A 22558-nucleotide genomic window follows, 5' to 3' on the forward strand; every position below is an offset into this window, starting at 1 on the left:
CAGGCGAAGGGCCGCACCCAGGTTTGCAGCATTGTCGCACACGGCCTTACCAGGCTGCAGGTTGAGTGGAGACAACCATTTATTAAACTCGGACCGCAGAGCTGACCACAACTCCTCAGCTGTGTGACTCTTATTACCAAGACATGTCAAGCTAAAGACCGCCTGATGCCGTTGCGCTCGGCTGCCAGCATAGTAATGAGGCGTGCGTGATTCCTTCTGCGCAGTGAGAACGCTGGTGGCCTGACCAGGCAGGCTTGGGGCGGAGGTGGAGGACCCAGATGAGGTGGAGGATGCAGAAGCTGTGGCGGAACTTGGACAGACAGAGGATTGACACACAAGTCGTGGGGACGGCAAGACTTGTGCAGCAGACCCTTCACCATCTATCACCATAGTTACCCAGTGCCCAGTCAGCGACATGTAACGTCCCTGTCCATGCTTACTGGTCCAAGTATCGGTGGTGAAATGCACCCGTTCACACACAGAGTTTCTCAAGGAAGCGGTGATGTTGTGTGCGACATGCTGGTGTAGCGCGGGCACACCTTTCTTAGAGAAGTAGTGGCGACTAGGCATCTGGTACTGGGGCACAGCGACAGACATAAGGTCTCTAAAATCCTGTGTGTCCACTAGGCGGAAAGGCAGCATTTCGGTAGCCAACAGCTTACAGAGGGATAGAGTCAACCTCTTAGCTTTGTCATGGGTCGGAGGAAGTGGCCTTTTATTTGACCACATCTGAGGGACAGAGATCTGGCTGCTGTGTGTAGACGGTGTTGAGTAGGGTGTCCCTGGAAAAATGCAGGTTTGTGAGGAAAGTGCAGGCGGAGACATGATGTTGCCTTCATCCAACGTTGGTGCTATCGATGTCTGAGAGAGCTGTACACACTCACTTGTTTCCCCTTCCAAACCAACTGACGACCTTACAAGCAAACTGCCTGTTGCGGTTACAGTGGTGGAAGTTTTGCGTGGAAAAACAGGTGTGACAGCTGTCCCCACAGTCCTAGAAGATGAAGAGCGCGCGGATGCACTGGAAGGGGCGGGCGGTGGATGGTTCGCTCCGCTAGCCGGCATTGCAGCACGGTGAGCTTCCCATCGGGACTTATGATATTTATTCATGTGACGATTCATGGAAGAAGTTGTCAAACTGCTGAGGTTTTGACCTCTACTAACAGAATCATGACAAATGTTACATATCACATGAGTTGGGCGATCTTTTTCGATGTGAAAAAAGGCCCAAGCTAGGCAAGGCTTAGAGGCCATGCGACCTGTTGATCCACCCCGAATAATGCTCATAGGCAGAGTGGTGGCTGAGGATGCAGTTGTAGACGTGCTACCAGTGCTCCGACTCTGTCCAGGAAGGCGCAAGGTAACTTCGTCGTCGGTTGCATCCTCCTCCACCGCCTCTGTTGACCTCCTCGAGTGCCTGACTGGGGGTTGACAGTAGGTGGGATCTAGAACGTCATCATCAATTGTTGTGTTCGCACTCCCCTCCCCCTCAGACCGAGCCTCTTCTTGCCCTGACCGAATATTTAAGTTGTCATCCCAATCGGGTATCTGCGTCTCATCTTCATCAGTATGTTCCTCATTGTCTATAACCACAGGTGTTACAGTTTGTGACAAAGGGTCAACATTATGCTCAGAAACTTGGTCCTCACGGCCTGAATCTGAGTCACAAAGGTTCTGGGCATCACTGCAGACCATTTCCTGTTCTGTACTCACTGTAGCTTGGGAGCAGACCTCTGATTCCCAGGCTATAGTGTGACTGAACAGCTCTGCAGACTCAGCCATCTCAGTTCCACCATACTGTGCAGGGCTGATGGAGACTTCAGAGCTGGGAGAAATCAAGTGTGATTGGGATGACAACTCAGAGGAATGGTGTTTTTTGGATGCGGTACTTGAAGTGGCTGAGAGGGCACTTGTTGGACCACTTGAGATCCATTCAAGCATTTTCCTTTTTTGCCCATCATCTACCTTTGTTCCTCTTGTTCGTGTCCGTAAAAAAGGGAGCACATCGGATTGTCCACAATAAGTAGTAGACATCTTACTTTTGCTAGTAGATGGTCTATCTTCAGCAGATGATAATGGAGCTTTGGCACCTTCCCCACTGACAAAACCTTTTTTGCCTTTTCCACCACGCCTCTTCCCCTTTCCACCAGCATCTGTCATTTTGCCACTCATGTTGATTGCGACAAGATTGTGGACTGAAAATGTGGTAGTAAAAATTGAGAGGTGGTGAAGATTGCAGTGGTGGTCTAGCTTTATTAACAGCAGAATAATAAAGAATAAATATCCCTGACAATGTAACTTAGTTATAATTAGTTGGAGTGTGCAACGCAGGCAGACGTGCTGCAAATGTCTTGGCACTAGTGGGACTATAGCAAAGTCCAATAGCCACGTATAGGATGCCACTAGGTACACTGAGTGTGTGCTAGTATAATGGCTTAGTTATAATTAGTTGGAGTGTGCAACGCAGGCAGACGTGCTGCAAATGTCTTGGCACTAGTGGGACTATAGCAAAGTCCAATAGCCACGTATAGGATGCCACTAGGTACACTGAGTGTGTGCTAGTATAATGGCTTAGTTATAATTAGTTGGAGTGTGCAACGCAGGCAGACGTGCTGCAAATGTCTTGGCACTAGTGGGTCTATAGCAAAGTCCAATAGCCACGTATAGGATGCCACTAGGTACACTGAGTGTGTGCTAGTATAATGGCTTAGTTATAATTAGTTGGAGTGTGCAACGCAGGCAGACGTGCTGCAAATGTCTTGGCACTAGTGGGACTATAGCAAAGTCCAATAGCCACGTATAGGATGCCACTAGGTACACTGAGTGTGTGCTAGTATAATGGCTTAGTTATAATTAGTTGGAGTGTGCAACGCAGGCAGACGTCCTGCAAATGTCTTGGCACTAGTGGGACTATAGCAAAGTCCAATAGCCACGTATAGGATGCCACTAGGTACACTGAGTGTGTGCTAGTATAATGGCTTAGTTATAATTAGTTGGAGTGTGCAACGCAGGCAGACGTGCTGCAAATGTCTTGGCACTAGTGGGACTATAGCAAAGTCCAATAGCCACGTATAGGATGCCACTAGGTACACTGAGTGTTTGCTAGTAAAATTGCTTAGTTTAAAAAACTTGGAGTGTGCAATGCAGGCAGATGTGCTCTGCTAATGTCTTTGCACTAGTGGGACTATAGCAAAGTCCAATAGCCACGTATAGGATGCCACTAGGTACACTGAGTGTGTGCTAGTATAATGGCTTAGTTATAATTAGTTGGAGTGTGCAACGCAGGCAGACGTGCTGCAAATGTCTTGGCACTAGTGGGACTATAGCAAAGTCCAATAGCCACGTATAGGATGCCACTAGGTACACTGAGTGTGTGCTAGTATAATGGCTTAGTTATAATTAGTTGGAGTGTGCAACGCAGGCAGACGTGCTGCAAATGTCTTGGCACTAGTGGGACTATAGCAAAGTCCAATAGCCACGTATAGGATGCCACTAGGTACACTGAGTGTGTGCTAGTATAATGGCTTAGTTATAATTAGTTGGAGTGTGCAACGCAGGCAGACGTGCTGCAAATGTCTTGGCACTAGTGGGACTATAGCAAAGTCCAATAGCCACGTATAGGATGCCACTAGGTACACTGAGTGTGTGCTAGTATAATGGCTTAGTTATAATTAGTTGGAGTGTGCAACGCAGGCAGACGTGCTGCAAATGTCTTGGCACTAGTGGGACTATAGCAAAGTCCAATAGCCACGTATAGGATGCCACTAGGTACACTGAGTGTTTGCTAGTAAAATTGCTTAGTTTAAAAAACTTGGAGTGTGCAATGCAGGCAGATGTGCTCTGCTAATGTCTTTGCACTAGTGGGACTATAGCAAAGTCCAATAGCCACGTATAGGATGCCACTAGGTACACTGAGTGTGTGCTAGTATAATGGCTTAGTTATAATTAGTTGGAGTGTGCAACGCAGGCAGACGTGCTGCAAATGTCTTGGCACTAGTGGGACTATAGCAAAGTCCAATAGCCACGTATAGGATGCCACTAGGTACACTGAGTGTGTGCTAGTATAATGGCTTAGTTATAATTAGTTGGAGTGTGCAACGCAGGCAGACGTGCTGCAAATGTCTTGGCACTAGTGGGACTATAGCAAAGTCCAATAGCCACGTATAGGATGCCACTAGGTACACTGAGTGTGTGCTAGTATAATGGCTTAGTTATAATTAGTTGGAGTGTGCAACGCAGGCAGACGTGCTGCAAATGTCTTGGCACTAGTGGGACTATAGCAAAGTCCAATAGCCACGTATAGGATGCCACTAGGTACACTGAGTGTGTGCTAGTATAATGGCTTAGTTATAATTAGTTGGAGTGTGCAACGCAGGCAGACGTGCTGCAAATGTCTTGGCACTAGTGGGACTATAGCAAAGTCCAATAGCCACGTATAGGATGCCACTAGGTACACTGAGTGTGTGCTAGTATAATGGCTTAGTTATAATTAGTTGGAGTGTGCAACGCAGGCAGACGTGCTGCAAATGTCTTGGCACTAGTGGGACTATAGCAAAGTCCAATAGCCACGTATAGGATGCCACTAGGTACACTGAGTGTGTGCTAGTATAATGGCTTAGTTATAATTAGTTGGAGTGTGCAACGCAGGCAGACGTGCTGCAAATGTCTTGGCACTAGTGGGACTATAGCAAAGTCCAATAGCCACGTATAGGATGCCACTAGGTACACTGAGTGTGTGCTAGTATAATGGCTTAGTTATAATTAGTTGGAGTGTGCAACGCAGGCAGACGTGCTGCAAATGTCTTGGCACTAGTGGGACTATAGCAAAGTCCAATAGCCACGTATAGGATGCCACTAGGTACACTGAGTGTGTGCTAGTATAATGGCTTAGTTATAATTAGTTGGAGTGTGCAACGCAGGCAGACGTGCTGCAAATGTCTTGGCACTAGTGGGACTATAGCAAAGTCCAATAGCCACGTATAGGATGCCACTAGGTACACTGAGTGTGTGCTAGTATAATGGCTTAGTTATAATTAGTTGGAGTGTGCAACGCAGGCAGACGTGCTGCAAATGTCTTGGCACTAGTGGGACTATAGCAAAGTCCAATAGCCACGTATAGGATGCCACTAGGTACACTGAGTGTGTGCTAGTATAATGGCTTAGTTATAATTAGTTGGAGTGTGCAACGCAGGCAGACGTGCTGCAAATGTCTTGGCACTAGTGGGACTATAGCAAAGTCCAATAGCCACGTATAGGATGCCACTAGGTACACTGAGTGTGTGCTAGTATAATGGCTTAGTTATAATTAGTTGGAGTGTGCAACGCAGGCAGATGTGCTGCAAATGTCTTGGCACTAGTGGGACTATAGCAAAGTCCAATAGCCACGTATAGGATGCCACTAGGTACACTGAGTGTGTGCTAGTATAATGGCTTAGTTATAATTAGTTGGAGTGTGCAACGCAGGCAGACGTGCTGCAAATGTCTTGGCACTAGTGGGACTATAGCAAAGTCCAATAGCCACGTATAGGATGCCACTAGGTACACTGAGTGTGTGCTAGTATAATGGCTTAGTTATAATTAGTTGGAGTGTGCAACGCAGGCAGACGTGCTGCAAATGTCTTGGCACTAGTGGGACTATAGCAAAGTCCAATAGCCACGTATAGGATGCCACTAGGTTCACTGAGTGTGTGCTAGTATAATGGCTTAGTTATAATTAGTTGGAGTGTGCAACGCAGGCAGACGTGCTGCAAATGTCTTGGCACTAGTGGGACTATAGCAAAGTCCAATAGCCACGTATAGGATGCCACTAGGTACACTGAGTGTGTGCTAGTATAATGGCTTAGTTATAATTAGTTGGAGTGTGCAACGCAGGCAGACGTGCTGCAAATGTCTTGGCACTAGTGGGACTATAGCAAAGTCCAACAGCCACGTATAGGATGCCACTAGGTACACTGAGTGTGTGCTAGTATAATGGCTTAGTTATAATTAGTTGGAGTGTGCAACGCAGGCAGACGTGCTGCAAATGTCTTGGCACTAGTGGGACTATAGCAAAGTCCAATAGCCACGTATAGGATGCCACTAGGTACACTGAGTGTGTGCTAGTATAATGGCTTAGTTATAATTAGTTGGAGTGTGCAACGCAGGCAGACGTGCTGCAAATGTCTTGGCACTAGTGGGACTATAGCAAAGTCCAATAGCCACGTATAGGATGCCACTAGGTACACTGAGTGTGTGCTAGTATAATGGCTTAGTTATAATTAGTTGGAGTGTGCAACGCAGGCAGACGTGCTGCAAATGTCTTGGCACTAGTGGGACTATAGCAAAGTCCAATATCCATGTATAGGATGCCACTAGGTTCACTGAGTGTGTGCTAGTATAATGGCTTAGTTATAATTAGTTGGAGTGTGCAACGCAGGCAGATGCGCTCTGCAAATGTCTTGGCACTAGTAGGACTATAGCAAAGTCCAATAGCCACGTATAGGATGCCACTAAAAAACACTTAGTGTGTGCAAGTATAATGGCTTAGTTATAATTAGTTGGAGTGTGCAACGCAGGCAGATGTGCTCTGCAAATGTCTTGGCACTAGTGGGACTATAGCAAAGTCCAATAGCCACGTATAGGATGCCACTAGGTACACTGAGTGTTTGCTAGTAAAATTGCTTAGTTTAAAAAAGTTGTAGTGTGCAATGCAGGCAGACGTGCTCTGCAAATGTCTTTGCACTAGTGGGACTATAGCAAAGTCCAATAGCCACGTATAGGATGCCACTAGGTACACTGAGTGTTTGCTAGTAAAATTGCTTAGTTTAAAAAAGTTGTAGTGTGCAATGCAGGCAGACGTGCTCTGCAAATGTCTTTGCACTAGTGGGACTATAGCAAAGTCCAATAGCCACGTATAGGATGCCACTAAAAAACACTTAGTGTGTGCAAGTATAATGGCTTAGTTATAATTAGTTGGAGTGTGCAACGCAGGCAGACGTGCTGCAAATGTCTTGGCACTAGTGGGACTATAGCAAAGTCCAATATCCATGTATAGGATGCCACTAGGTTCACTGAGTGTGTGCTAGTATAATGGCTTAGTTATAATTAGTTGGAGTGTGCAACGCAGGCAGATGCGCTCTGCAAATGTCTTGGCACTAGTAGGACTATAGCAAAGTCCAATAGCCACGTATAGGATGCCACTAAAAAACACTTAGTGTGTGCAAGTATAATGGCTTAGTTATAATTAGTTGGAGTGTGCAACGCAGGCAGATGTGCTCTGCAAATGTCTTGGCACTAGTGGGACTATAGCAAAGTCCAATAGCCACGTATAGGATGCCACTAGGTACACTGAGTGTGTGCTAGTATAATGGCTTAGTTATAATTCGTTGGAGTGTGCAACGCAGGCAGATGCGCTCTGCAAATGTCTTGGCACTAGTGGGACTATAGCAAAGTCCAATAGCCACGTATAGGATGCCACTAGGTACACTGAGTGTTTGCTAGTAAAATTGCTTAGTTTAAAAAAGTTGTAGTGTGCAATGCAGGCAGACGTGCTCTGCAAATGTCTTTGCACTAGTGGGACTATAGCAAAGTCCAATAGCCACGTATAGGATGCCACTAGGTACACTGAATGTTTGCTAGTATAATGGCTTACTTAGAATGAGTTGGAGTGTGCAGAGGACAAGAGGGTACAGTGGCAGGATTGTGGTGCTCTGGGTAGAGGAATGGAAGCCTGCCTTTCTATTCCCTCCTAATGGTGAAATGCAGGGAGGAAATCCCTGACCTGGGCTACACAGACGCTGTTGCTGTTTGCAGGACCTGTCACTTATGGCTCTCTGACCCTGCCGCTTTGAGCCCTTAAAAGGACTGCTAGAATGTGCTCTCCCTAAGCTGTCTAACGCTGTGTATGCAGCGCATACAGCTGTATCGGCTATAGGACTCAGGAGGACGGAGCTGCGACACTGATGTCTGACACCAAAGACGCAGAAGGCAGATAATGGCGTTCGTGAAGAAAATGTCCGGTTTTATAATGCAGGGACATGTGACATGCAGATCCTATCACACATGCCGTTGCTTCTCTGGCTCAAAGTCCACTTAGGTGTGTGTGTGTCTGTGATTGGCTGACATGCTGGCCCGCCCCACAAGACGCGCGCGCTTAGGGAAGGAAGACAAGAAAAAAAAAAAAAAAAATGGCGATCGCCATTATAGAAACAGCAGTGATCTGAAGGCGCTGTTCACGCACACTATACACTGAAATGTGATAATAGTTTGATTCACAGAGTGACTTACACTATTACAGCAGAAACCAAGCTAGGATTTAGCTGTTTTTTGGCTGCTAGAACCGTTCTCGAACGTTTCTAGAACTATCGAGCTTTTGCAAAAAGCTCGAGTTCTAGTTCGATCTAGAACATGCCCCAAAATCACTCGAGCCACGAACTGGAGAACCACGAACCACGAACCGCGCTCAACTCTAGTGATGAAGCCAGGTCAGCAGGAGACTCTTGTTTTCATGTTGATTTCTTCTCCTCATTTTCCGAATATTCTAGGAATTCCGTGGCTACGGTCTACAAATCCAGTCATCGATTGGGAGACTAAGGAAATATCCTTCCCACCGCAGAGTGGTCCGACCATTAGTCCAACTATACCGGTTCCAGTAACACCGACTGCGGAGGGCACTGTACAGGTACCTGTTTTACCCCCGGTTTATCATGACTTCGCTGATATATGCGACAAAAGAAAAGCTGATCGGCTTCCCCCGCATAGACCGTATGATTGCCCCATAGACTTACTCCCAGGGGCGGAGATCCCGTTTGGGCATGTCTACCCGTTGGCGGCACCTGAGCTACAAGCACTAAAAGAGTACATCGATGAAAGTCTAGCCAAGGGATTTATTCGCCCGTCTACCTCACCAGCAGGGGCACCCATCTTTTTCGTGAAAAAGAAAGAGGGGACTCTGAGACCTTGTATTGACTACCGGGAACTGAATAAAATAACCATCCGGAACCGGTATCCGTTACCGTTGATTCCTGAGCTATTGGAGAGAGTCCAACAGGCAAAAATATTCACTAAATTGGATCTCCGTGGGGCATATAATCTACTTCGCATACGTCCGGGAGACGAGTGGAAGACCGCGTTCCGATGTCGGTATGGACATTATGAGTACCTAGTGATGCCTTTTGGACTTTGTAACGCTCCCGCGGCTTTCCAACATCTAGTTAACGATATTTTTAGGGATATAATGGACCAATTCATGGTAATTTATCTGGATGATATCCTGATCTTTTCTGATTCCCTACAGGAACACCAGGAGCACGTCAAGACCGTACTTACCCGTCTGAGGGATAACCACCTGTACATTAAACTGGAGAAATGCGAATTCCATTGCTCCCAAATACAATTCTTAGGTTATGTCATCTCTCCTCAGGGACTGAACATGGAGTCTGGCAAGATACAAGCAATTCTAGACTGGCCGGAACCGGGAAACATCAAAGAGGTACAACGCTTTGTCGGTTTTGCCAACTTTTACCGACGCTTTATCCGTAACTTTTCAGAGATCGTCTGTCCCATCACTATATTAACCAAGAAAGGACAGAAGTTTGTGTGGTCCGCCCAGGTCCAGGAAGCTTTCAATCGTCTCAAGGTGTGTTTTACCTCAGCGCCGATATTAGTACATCCGAATCCCGCACTTCCCTTTATCGTGGAAGTCGACGCTTCCGACTATGCATTAGGGGCAATCCTTTCTCAAAGGACTGGGGACAAGAGTCTCTTGCATCCGTGTGCTTTCTTTTCTCGCCAGTTGTCCCCTGCAGAAAGGAACTATGACATTGCGGACAAGGAATTGTTGGCGATTATTTCAGCTTTTAAGGAATGGAGACACCACTTACAGGGAGCTGCGCAGCAAGTGATAGTACTCACAGATCATCGTAACCTGGAGTTTCTTAAGTCTGCCAGGTGCCTGTCTCCACGGCAAGCCCGTTGGAGCCTATTCCTTAACCAGTTCAATTTTATCGTTACATACCGTCCAGGTTCACGTAATGGGAAAGCCGATGCCTTGTCCCGAATCCACGCCGTGGACTCCGTGCCTGGAACCCCGTCTCAGACCGTGTTATCGGATGCCAATTTCGTTGGAGTAATCCAGGACCAGGACTTGTGGAAGGACATCAAGCTGGCCTATGATGGTGACGTATTTCTTGCTGCCCCTCCGAATGATGTAACTCTTGTTCTTCGGAATGGTGTGTGGTTGAGAGAGCGACGCATTTATGTCCCGGAGGCCGTAAGACTTCGGGTTCTCAAGTTGGTTCATGACTCCGTGTTGGCTGGTCATAGGGGGGTACAGAAGACGCAGGAATTTCTGAGCCGTTTTTTCTGGTGGCCTACCTGTTTAAAGGATGTAAAGGACTATGTCCACTCATGTGTGGTTTGTGCCCGGTGCAAGGTCCCTCGTGTGGCTCCTACGGGACTCCTCCAACCGTTACCCGTTCCATCTCGCCCTTGGGGATCTATCTCAATGGATTTTATTGTGGAGTTGCCAGTCTCAGGCGGTCACAATACCATTTTAGTGGTGGTGGATCGGTTGACAAAAGCTGCTCACTTTATTCCGTGTACCGGTCTTCCCTCAGCCGCAGAGACAGTGGATTTGGTGATCCAGAACGTATTCCGATTGCATGGGGTACCAGACGAGATCATCTCTGACCGGGGCGTGCAGTTCACGTCTAGGTTCTGGAAGGGGTTTTGTACGGCACTCCAGATTGATGTCTGTTTGTCTTCTGCATACCATCCTCAGACAAATGGGCAAACCGAACGGACTAATCAAACCCTGGAACAATACCTTCGATGTTATGTCAGCCATCTGCAGGACAATTGGTTGAAGATGCTTCCGTTGGCGGAGTTTTCGTATAACAACACTCAGAGCAGCTCCACAAAGGTAACGCCCTTTTTCGCTAACTTAGGTTACCATCCGAATGTTTTGCCTAGGTCACCGGTTGCGGTTTCGGTGCCAGCGGTGGAGGACAGATTGACAGAGCTACGACAAAATCTTGAGGTTCTAAAGGACACTGTGGCTACGGCTCAGGAGCGTTACAGGAGGTCGGCAGACACTCACCGGAGACCGGCACCCATGTATAAGGTAGGGGACTCTGTATGGTTATCCACCAAAAACCTGAGATTGGGTGTTCCTTCGCAGAAGCTGGGACAGAAATTCATCGGTCCGTTTAAGATCACCGGGATCGTGAGCCCTGTGGCCTGTCGGCTGCGGTTACCGCACCATCTAAAGGTACACCCGGTCTTTCATGTTTCTCTCCTCAAACCCGTTGCTCCTAATACGTTTCATGGTCGTGTCGTGCCTCCTCCTCCGCCTGTGATGGTTGACGGCGAGGAGCAGTTCGTGGTTGAGGACATTCTTGACTCCCGGCTCCATCGTCGTCGGCTTCAGTATCTGGTGCGGTGGCAGGGGTACGCCCCCGAGGACGATTCCTGGGAACCGGTGGGTAACATTCGGGCACCCCGGAAGATTGCTCAGTTTCATCGGCGGTACCCGGACAAGCCGGGCCCTGATCCGTCCTGAGGCCGTTTCTGGGGGGGGGAGTAATGTCAGGTTTCCGGGATTTCCAGTTCTCTTTTGTAAGAGCTTGCCCTCGGTTAACATGGAGTTTACTGTTCTGTTGCCCTACTTCCTGTCCAGCTGCTTAAAAGGCCGCCTCTAAGCCTAGTCCAGTGCCTGAGTATACTGCTTGCTGTGTGCTCCTGCTTTTCTGCTTCTAATTCCTGATTACCTTTGGATCCTCCTGAAAGACTACCGACACCGTCTCTGGACCGTACCCGGTTTCTTCAAGCTGTGCCCGGACTCCGTCTGCCATCTTTGGTCAGCACTTCTGCCCGGTACCTTCCGGTTCGTAACCACTCTGGACAATTATCCCGTACGGACACTTCTGGACTTTACCACTTGCCCCTTGTGTCCCGGCTGCTGCGCATTTAGGCCTTCCGGGGTGATTGCCAGACAGTCCCTGTATAGGGGTTTGCTCTTGGTGGTCTCCCTGGGGGAGTCCGGTGCGTGGCCCCGGGAATTCCCTCCGCTCCGATTCGGGAAGGTATCTCGTGTGTTATTATTCTATTGTGTGTTCCGTTGTGTACCTATCGTGGTTACCTGTTATAAACATCTCTGTACCAAGAACTCGTCTCTGGTTGTCAATGCCCTAACGCTATCGAAATCCTCAGAATATACAACAGTATTACACGTACCTTGTATGGCTCACGTGTTGAACCTTGTCGTGCAGCAATTTTTAACAAACTATCCCGGCTTAGATGGCCTTCTGAACAGGGCATGAAAACTGTCTGCTCACTTCCGCCGTTCAAGCGCCGCAGCTGAGCGACTTGCATCGCTCCAGAAGTTTTTCAGCCTGCCGGTTCATCGCCTGAAATGCGATGTGGCGACACGCTGGAATTCAACTCTCCACATGTTACAGCGACTGTGGCAGCACCGCCGTGCCCTGGTGCAATACGTCATGACGTATAGCCTGGGCCAACGAGATGCAGAGGTGGGGCAGATCACCCTGATGGAGTGGTCTCAGATCAAGGACCTATGCACCCTTCTGCACAGTTTCGACATGGCGACGAATATGTTTAGCGCTGACAATGCCATTATCAGCATGACGATTCCAGTCATTTACATGCTGGAGCACACGCTAAACACTATTCGGAGTCAGGGGGTGGGACAACAGGAAGGGGATGAACTACAGGAGGATTCATATGCGCAAGACACAACAACATCACCAAGGTTCAGACGTTCATCATCACCAAGGCGCCAGGCATGGGAGCATGGGGGACAGGAATCAACAAGGGCGCATGGTAGCAGGCGAGATATTGAGGAAGGTGCAGGAGGACATGAAGAAATGGAGGACGAACTGTCCATGGACATGGAAGACTCAGCAGATGAGGGAGACCTTGGTCAAATTTCAGTTGAAAGAGGTTGGGGGGAGACGTCAGAGGAAGAAAGAACGGTTAGCACCTCTATGCCACAAACACAGCGTGGACTTGGTCCGCATGGCTGCGCAAGACACATGAGTGCCTTCTTGTTGCACTACCTACAACATGACCCACGTATTGTCAAAATTAGAAGTGATGATGACTACTGGCTTGCCACACTATTAGATCCCCGGTACAAGTCCAAATTTTGTGACATATTTCCAGCCATAGAAAGGGACGCACGTATGCAGGAGTATCAGCAGAAGCTGTTACTCGATCTTAGATCCGCTTTTCCACCAAACAACCATGCAGGTGCAGGGAGTGAATCTCACAGTTGTAACTTGACAAACATGGGACGGTCTCGTCATCTTCAACAGTCTACACGTACCAGTAGGACCGTATCTGGTGCTGGTAACAGCAATTTTATGGAATCTTTTCATAATTTTTTTAGACCCTCCTTTGCAAGTCCACCAGAGACAACAAGTCTGACACATAGTCAACGTCTGGAGAGGATGATACAGGAGTATCTCCAAATGAACATCGATGCCATGACTTTGCAAATGGAGCCTTGCTCCTTTTGGTCTTCAAATCTAGAAAAATGGCCAGAGCTTTCCAGTTACGCCTTGGAGATTTTGTCATGTCCAGCTGCCAGCGTTGTCTCTGAACGTGTCTTCAGTGCTGCTGGGTGTGTGCTGAGAGATAAGCGCACGTGTCTGTCCAGTGACAATGTGGACAGACTGACGTTCATCAAAATGAACAAGTCATGGATCCAGAAGGAATTTACTACCCCTGTGTCATCCTGGGGAGAGTAAATGCTTGTGGATTTGGAATGTGCTTGATGCAAATCAAAACATCCTGTTTGCAACTAGGGCACAAGTGCTGCCACTGAAAGGGGTGGGTGTGTGTGGGGCCCAATTTTTGGAAAAAAGGGAGACTTCGCTTGGAGTAACCCTTGCTTACAATGTTTTTAAAAGAAGCCAAGATGAACAGAGCTGGGATCAGGAAAGACTTTGCTACCTACCCCGGTGTCATCCTGGGTACAGTTAAGAATAGCGTATTTTTAAATGTGCTTGATGCAAATCTAGCTGTGAAGCGTACAACTAGGGCACGAGTGCTGCCACTGAAGGGGTGGGTGTGTGTGGGGCACAATTTTTGTAAAAAAGGGAGGCTCCGCTTGGAGTAACCCTTGCTTGCTGTGTTTTTAAAAGAAGCCAAGATGAACAGAGCTGGGATCAGGAAAGACTTTGCTACCTACCCCGGTGTCATCCTGGGGACGGATAAGAATGGCGTATTTTTGAATGTGCTTGATGCAAATCTAGCTGTGAAGTGTACAACTAGGGCACAAGTGCTGCCACTGAAGGGGTGGGTGTGTGTGGGGCACAATTTTTGGAAAAAAGGGAGACTACGCTTGGAGTAACCCTTGCTTGCTGTGTTTTTAAAAGAAGCCAAGATGAGCAGAGCTGGGATCAGGAAAGACTTTGCTACCTACCCCGGTGTCATCCTGGGTACGGTTAAGAATAGCGTATTTTTGAATGTGCTTGATGCAAATCTAGCTGTGAAGTGTACAACTAGGGCACAAGTGCTGCCACTGAATGGGTGGGTGTGTGTGGGGCACAATTTTTGGAAAAAAGGGAGACTACGCTTGGAGTAACCCTTGCTTGCTGTGTTTTTAAAAGAAGTCAAGATGAACAGAGCTGGGATCAGGAAAGACTTTGCTACCTACCCCGGTGTCATCCTGGGGACGGATAAGAATGGCGTATTTTTTAATGTGCTTGATGCAAATCTAGCTGTGAAGTGTACAACTAGGGCACAAGTGCTGCCACTGAAGGGGTGGGTGTGTGTGGGGCACAATTTTTGGAAAAAAGGGAGACTACGCTTGGAGTAACCCTTGCTTGCTGTGTTTTTAAAAGAAGCCAAGATGAACAGAGCTGGGATCAGGAAAGACTTTTCTACCTACCCCGGTGTCATCCTGGGGACAGATAAGAATGGCGTATTTTTGAATGTGCTTGATGCAAATCTAGCTGTGAAGTGTACAACTAGGGCACAAGTGCTGCCACTGAAGGGGTGGGTGTGTGTGGGGCACAATTTTTGGAAAAAAGGGAGACTACGCTTGGAGTCACCTTGCGGTGTTTTACATGTTTTTAGAAGGGCGTGCCATGCCTATATCTGTGTGTCCTCCTCTTTTTCCTTGTCCAGCTGTTTTGTTTTCGCATGAGTATATGTCCTTGTCACTTTCCCATGTGTTTGAGTTGTTTGTCACCTTTTGGACACCTTTGAGGGTGTTTTCTAGGTGTTTTTCTGTGTTTGTGATTGCCTGCCATTGTTTCCTATGCAGTTCGAGTTCGGTTCGTCGAACGTTCGACGAGCCGAACTCGAACGGGACCTCCGTTCGGCGAACCGACCTCGAGCCGAACCGGGACCGGTTCGCTCATCTCTACCTGTGACCCCCGCTCCACCACTCTCGCTCCGGTAAGCCATATCTGAATTATAAGACACACCCACATTTTACCCCAATTTTAGGGGAAAAAAGTGTGTCTTAGGCCATGTGCCCATGGGCGCTCGTACCTGCAGATATATTCGCAGGTACGGCCGCATGTTTCCCGCAGCTGCCCGCCGGCATCCGCAGCTATTTTTAGCTGCAAGTTTCCAGCAGAATAGCTGCGGGAAACAAGCGAACTTTCATGTGATTTACCTGCGGATGTCCCGGCCTCTATCTCCATAGCGGAGGGCCGGGATTTCCGCAAGTAAATCCGCAAGAATAATTGACATGCAGTTAGGTGCGGCTGAGGGATCTCCACAGGAGATTCCGCAGCCACACTTTCCGCAGCCACACTTTCCGCAGCGTGGACACAGACACTCCCCATGTCCCATAGGGTAACATGGGGAGTGACTGTTCATGCTAGAACCTGCGGATTTCTCTGGAAAATCCAGAAAAATCCGCAGGTTTTCCGCGGCAAACTCCGCAGCAAAAGGCTCCTGTGGGCACATGGCCTTATAATCCGGAAAATACGGTAACTTTTTTTATTCATATATTTTGATTTCAATTTTTCTATAAAAAGAATAGTTCATACTTGGGCAGTCTAAGAGGTGAAAAAAACATTGTTGGCCACATACATAATATAGCCAATATTGGGAATTTTAAATAACATTATTGACCATATATAATATGCCCAATATTGGAAGTTCTAAAGAGCATTATCGGCTATAATCATAATATGCCAAATCAAAATAATTGCGAATTACACTATCAAAGTAATAGTAGGCTGACGAATAATTGAACTGCTAATTACACTATCAAAATGATGGGATGATAGGTTACTGCGTAAAAAGTGAGGGGCAGATTTAGACCATTTGATACATTGTCAAAGGGGTGAGGTACCTGTCAGATTATATTTGATGGTTTATATGAATTCTCTACTATTGATATGTTTTTATGAATTCTTGCAGATGTATTTCTGTAACATTAAATAACTATATAATTATTCAATGGTTCCAGCAACTTTATCTAGTATTTACTATTAAAAAATGATAACTGTCAGCTACAAACTAAACCACACTATTATTGGCCCACTTTAATTTGTGAGTTTCTAAGGTGTAAAGTCAATTTCAAACCATTTTTTTGTTTACTGTTATTGTCGGTATTTTTGCAATATGTTTTATATAACATTTTGCTATATGGTTTTCTTTAGGTGCAATGTTTTCCATAATGGCATCAGTCGAAACGATATGTTTACTTTTTGCTGCAGCAATATTTAATGGAATTTATCCAGCAACACTATCAACATTTCCAGGAATGTGCTTCATTATTATGGCAACATTTCAGATAATCACCTTTGTGTTGATTCAGTAAGTACTAAGGCTTTGGGATCTAATTTGTTTAAATATTCTTCATGCATTTCATATTGGTTTTCCTAATACATTGAAATGTAAATTCATAAACTGAGATGCAAATAATTCTTAATATGGGATTGTTTCCTGGCAAAGCTTAACAAAGTTATAAGCGATGATTATATAGTAAAATATTAGTAGTCATTGTAATAGTATTATTTTCATCCCTTTCATAAATTAATGCATTTAGCAATTAACTATAACTCTTGACATGTCTGTGACTCTTCTAAGGGGGAAAACAAATATTATACTGATTTGTATACATATAAGTTTTTTTTTGAATATTGTAAAAATATTCTGAAGAAAAAAGTAATTTTAAATTATGATTTTAACCCCTTCACCCCAGGGCGATTTATCATTTTTCGTTTTAATTTTTTCCTCCTCTTCTACGAAGAACCATAGCGTTTGGATTTTTCTGTCAATGTAGCCATTTGAGGGTTTGTTTTTTGTTAGTCGAGTTGTATTTCAGCATTCATATTACCATATAGTCTATTGGAAAGCAGGAAAGAAATTTCAAGTGAAATTTAAAAAAAAAAGTGCAATTCCTCTATGTTTTTTTTTTTTATTTATCATGTTTACTAAATGGAAAAACTGACCTGGCAATAGGATTTTATAGGTCAGTATGAGTTTGTAGATAGAAAACATACATAGTTTTTTTTATATTATTTAAGTGGTGAAAAGAAATTCAGAATTTTGTAAAAAAATAAAAAAATAAAAAAGAGTTGCGCTTTTGTCGCCATTTTCCTAGACCCATAATATTCTCGTTCGTGATCTGGGACTAAATGATGGCTTATATTTTTGCATCCTGTGCTGACGTTTTTAATTATACTATTAGAAGCAATGTTTTGATCGTCTATTATCGCATTTTATTGCACTATTGCTCTGACCAAAAAAATGTCATTTTGGCCTTTTGATTTTTTTTTTTTCCATTACTCAGTTTACCTATCGGATTTTAGAATTGGATAGATCAGGCATTTCAGAATGTGGTGATAACTAGAGACGAGCGATGTTCGAGGTTCGCCAATTTCATGTTCGAGTGATTTTGGGGGGTGTTCGAGTCGTTCGACAAACTCAACGATTTGCTAAAAGTAAGGCAGTTCGAGTTACGTTCGAGAACAGTTCGAGCACCAGTAAGTATGTGCGCACCTTTCGTATCTGCATGCGTCCTGCGTCCCCAGCACAATCCTTCTCTCTTTTCTACTCACCAATCACGGGCGTCTCGCTGCACGGCTGTCACAAATCTCCAGCGGCATTTCCTCTATTGAAAATGGTTGCCGCTTCATTATTCAATTAGTTATTCCGTGCTTTCCCCGCCCACCGGCGCCCATGATCTGTTGCAGTCAGACACGCCCCCACGATGAGTGACAGCTGTCTCACTGCAACCAATCACAGCTGCCGGCGGGCGGCTTTATGTCGTGCAGTAAAATAAATAAATAATAAAAAAAAAATGCAATTCCCCCCATATTTGATACCAGCCAGGATAAACCCACACGGCTGAAGGTTGGTATTGTCAGAAAGGAGAGCGCCCCATCTTGGGGAGCCCACCACCCTAACAATATCCCCCAGCAGCCGCCCGGAATTGCCACATCCATTAGATGCGGCAGTCCCGGGACTCTACCCGGCTCATCACGAATTGCCCTGGTGCGGTGGTAATCGGGGTAATAAGGAGTTAATCCTGCCAGGCGTCTCCCCGAAATACCTTCCATGATTAAACTGTAAGTGAAAGTAAAGAAACACACACAACAAAAATCCTTTATTTGGAATAAAAGACAAAAAACACCTATGTTTCTTATTAGAGCCAGTGACTCAATGGATAGCGCTCCTGTCTAAGAAGCATTACTTCACAAGTTCAAATCCCGGCCGTCCCGGTAAAAAAATTAAATTATTTTTAATTTTAAATTATAATTTTTATTTATTTGTAATTATAATTTAATTTAATTATGCACTGAGGGGAGGAGCCCGACATCAGCTGTGAGCCGTGGGACACACCTTTAAAATCGGAGCAGTTCACGGAATGAGAGAAAGAGAGAGATGAGGCTGCATTGCTCTCTCTCTCTCACTCTCTCCCTCACTCTCTCTCTCTCTCTCTTCTCTCTCTTCTCTCTCCCTCTCTCTTTTTCTCTCACTCTTTCTCTCTTTCTCTCCTTCTTTTTCTCTCTCTCTCTTTTCTCTCTCTCTCTTTTTATCTTTCTCTCTCTCTCCCTCTCTCTCTGTCTTTCTCTCTCTTTCTCTCTGTCTTTTTCTCTCTCTTTCTCTCTCTCTTTTTTTCTCTCTCTCTTTCTCTTTTTTCTCTCTCTTTTTCTAAGTCTCTCTTTTTCTCTTTTTCTCTCTCTCTTCTCTCTTTTCTCTCTCTCTCTCCCTCTCTCTCTTTCTCTCTCTCCCTCTCTCTCTCTCCTCTCTCTCTTTTCCTCTTTCTCTCTCTTTTTCTCTCTCTCTTTTTCTCTCTCTTTCTCTCTCTCTTCTCTCTCTCCCTCTCTCTCTCCCTCTCTCTCTTTTTCTCTCTCTTTTTCTCTCTCTTTCGCTCTCTCTTTCTCTCTCTCGTTTTCTCTCTCTTTTTCTCTCTCCTCTCTCTCTCTTCTCTTTCCTTTTCTCTCTCTATCTTTCTCTCTCTTTCTCTTTCTCTCTTTTTCTCTTTTCCACTCTCTTCTCTCTCATCTTTCTCTCTCCTCTCTCTCTCTCTCCTCTCTTCTCTCTCTCCCTCTCTCTTCTCTTTTCTCTCTGTTCTCTCTCTTTTCTTTCTCTTTTCTCTATCTTCTCTCTCTCTTCTTTCTCTCTCTCTCTCTGTCACACCTGGCGATGATCAGCTGATGCGGTCACCTGATGGAATCAGCTGACACTATAAGTCGAGCAGTGAGGCCGGCTTTTTACCGCCCGGCCGGCTAAACTATCAGTTGATGCTGTCAGAAAGGAGTCTGCACAGAAGTGTGTCGTTTTTTGTTTTTTTTTTACACTGATGCATCATTTGATTCTACAAAAGCCATTTATACAATCATCTGCTGTGTCATGTGATTCAGGCCCTTGAACCTGACACATCATCTGATCGCTTTGCCTTCCAGCAAACCGATCAGATGATATTGGATCCAGATTGGACAGCGCAGGACCCTTGACCCAGGATTACTGCGGGGGGGTTCTTTATTTCAATAAAGATGGAGTCACTAATTGTGTTGTGTTTTATTTCTAATAAAAATATTTTTCTGTGTTGTGTTTTTTTTATTTGTACTAGAAATTCATGTCTAATATTGGCGTGACACAATGAATTTTGGGCTTAGGGCCAGTTGATAATATACAGCTAGCCCTAACCCCATTATTACCCAGCGATCCACCCGTCACCAGGGAAGCTGGAAGAGTTGGATACAGTGCCAGAAAATGTCGCTTCTATAAAAGCACCATTTTCTGGGGCGGCTGCGGACTGCAATTTGCAGTAGGGGTGCCCAAAAAGTTAGGCACCCTGAGCTGCGGTTTCCAATCCCAGCTGCCTAGTTGTACCTGGCTAAACACAAAAATTGGGTGAAGCCCACGTAATTTTCTTTTATTATTTCTTGAAATTCATGAAATAATTAAAAAAAAAAAGGGCTTCCCTTTATTTTTGGTTCCCGGCCGGGTACAAATAGGCAGCTGGGGGTTGGGGGCAGCCCGTAGCTGCCTGCTGTACCTGGCTAGCATACAAAAACATGGCGAAGCCCACGTAATTTTTTGGGGGGGTCAAAAAACTCTTTCATACATTCCTGGATGGAGTATGCTGAGCCTTGTAGTTCTGCAGCTGCGGTTTGCTGTCTGTCTGTATGGAGGAGAGCAACAGCAGTTGCAGAACTACAAGGCTCAGCATACTCCATCCAAGACTGTATGGAGGAGTTTTTTGCCCCCCCAAAAAATGATGTGGGCTTCGCCATATTTTTGTATGCTAGCCAGGTACAGCAGGCAGGTACGGCTGTCCCCAACCCCCAGCTGCCTATTTGTACCCGGCTGGGAACTAAAAAAATAGGGAAGCCCTTTTTTTAATTATTTCATGAGTTTCATGAAATAATTAAAAAGAAAATCGACATAGGCTTCACCCCATTTTTGTGTCCAGCCAGGTACAACTAGGCAGCTCTGGATTGGAATCCGAGCTTTCTGGGCCCCTCTGCTGCGAATTGCAGTCCGCAGCCGCCCCAGAAAATGGCACTTTCATAGAAGCGCCATCATCTGGCTCTGTATCCAACTCTTCCAGCTGCCCTGAAGCCGGGTAGCTTGCTGGGTAATAATGAGTTAATACTAGCTTTGTTTTACTAGCTAGCATTAAGCCAGAGTTTCTTAATGTCAGGCAAGTTTGACCAGGCCCTTAAGAATCTCCAATAAAGGGTTACAAAAAAGACAGCACACAGAGAAAAAATACTTTAATAGAAATAAATACACAGACACATTAGAGACTCCATGTTTATTACTCCCTGTCATCCCTCCACGATCCTGCTCTTCTGTCTTCTTTCTCCTTCAACCCATGCAGCTCTGCTACATCAGACAGCACTGCATGGGAGGAAGAAGCTGCTGCTTCCCGTGCAGTCTAATCACTCAGTGAGTGAGCAGAAGCTGCGGGCTGTAATCAGTGACGTCACCGCTGACAGACGGGTTACCATAGCAATGGTGCTCCGTTCACATTATTCCCGATGCCGCTATTCACCGGCTGTGGCATCTAGTCCCTGCATGTGGGCTGACACTGTAACGAGCGCAGACATGCATGAACGGGGAAGCCTATCATGTGCCAGAGCATGTTGCCGGTAAAAGGACATGCTTAAATGAGCACTGCTTACCGGAGAGATGCACTGACAGGACCTAGCATGACATCTAGCCATGTGACCAGTCATTAGCCAATGAGATAATAGACACGTGACTGGTCACATGCTGTTTTGACGTCACGATAGGTCCTATCATCAGTGCTGGTTACCGGGAGGATGCAGCGATTATTGGAAGGAAAAGCGTCGGGAGACAGAGTGCAGGACGCATCGTGGGGACCTGTGAGTGTTATGGCAATGTTTATTAACTGTATGTGAACATGTATAATGTTTTTTTATGTGTTTGTGTTTGCCTCCCATTGTTTTCAATGGGGTTCGAGTGGTTCGTCGAATGGTTCATCGAACGTTCATCGAACGGGGCTTTCGTTCGACGAACCGAACTCGAACGCCAGGGGGGTGGCTCATCTCTAGCGATAACAAATATTTGTTGTTTTCTTTTTTTAATTGCTTTATTTTCAATGAGGCAAAAGGGTGGTAATTTGACCTTTTTTCATATTTTTTTTAAACTTTTTGTTTACTTTTGGCTTTACTAGTCCCTTTGGGGGACTATAAGTTGGCACTTTCTGATTACTTGACCGGCTTTCAGAGGAACTTTGTCATGACAGAGACAGTGGTCGTCAGCTGATCCCTGGCTGTCATGACAACCCATTAGCACCCCATAATAGTGTCATGGGGCCACCAATGGGAGCGAGAAATGGCTCGCTCCCTGACGATGTGTGTTTGATGGCTCTGTCAGTCTGACAGCATGATGTAACTAGTTAACAGGCACAGGTGGATCGGAGAACAATTCGAAGAACCGCAAATTCTAGTCACTGTGAGATAGAGTTAAGACGGCTGCTGTCTCTGACACATCACCCCAGAGTGGCTGTACTGCTCACCATCATCATACAGCACAGACCAAATGTTTGGACACACCTTCTCATTCAAAGAGTTTTCTTTATTTTCATGACTCTGAAAATTGTAGATTC

The 22558-nt window shown here is 45.9% G+C and overlaps 1 protein-coding gene across 1 annotated transcript in view; it reads left to right on the forward strand.

The window, feature by feature from the left end:
• The window catches only part of LOC142295074 (proton-coupled folate transporter-like), a 541653-nt gene that overhangs the window by 373632 nt on the left and 145463 nt on the right, over positions 1-22558 (forward strand). Inside the window, exon 6 of the mRNA XM_075338144.1 lies at positions 16626-16782. Coding sequence (XP_075194259.1) covers positions 16626-16782 — 157 coding nt within the window. The remainder of the gene's footprint in view (positions 1-16625; positions 16783-22558) is intronic.

This window comes from Anomaloglossus baeobatrachus, chromosome 3 (genome assembly GCF_048569485.1).
Source record: "Anomaloglossus baeobatrachus isolate aAnoBae1 chromosome 3, aAnoBae1.hap1, whole genome shotgun sequence".
In the NCBI taxonomy this organism is placed as follows: domain Eukaryota; kingdom Metazoa; phylum Chordata; class Amphibia; order Anura; family Aromobatidae; genus Anomaloglossus; species Anomaloglossus baeobatrachus.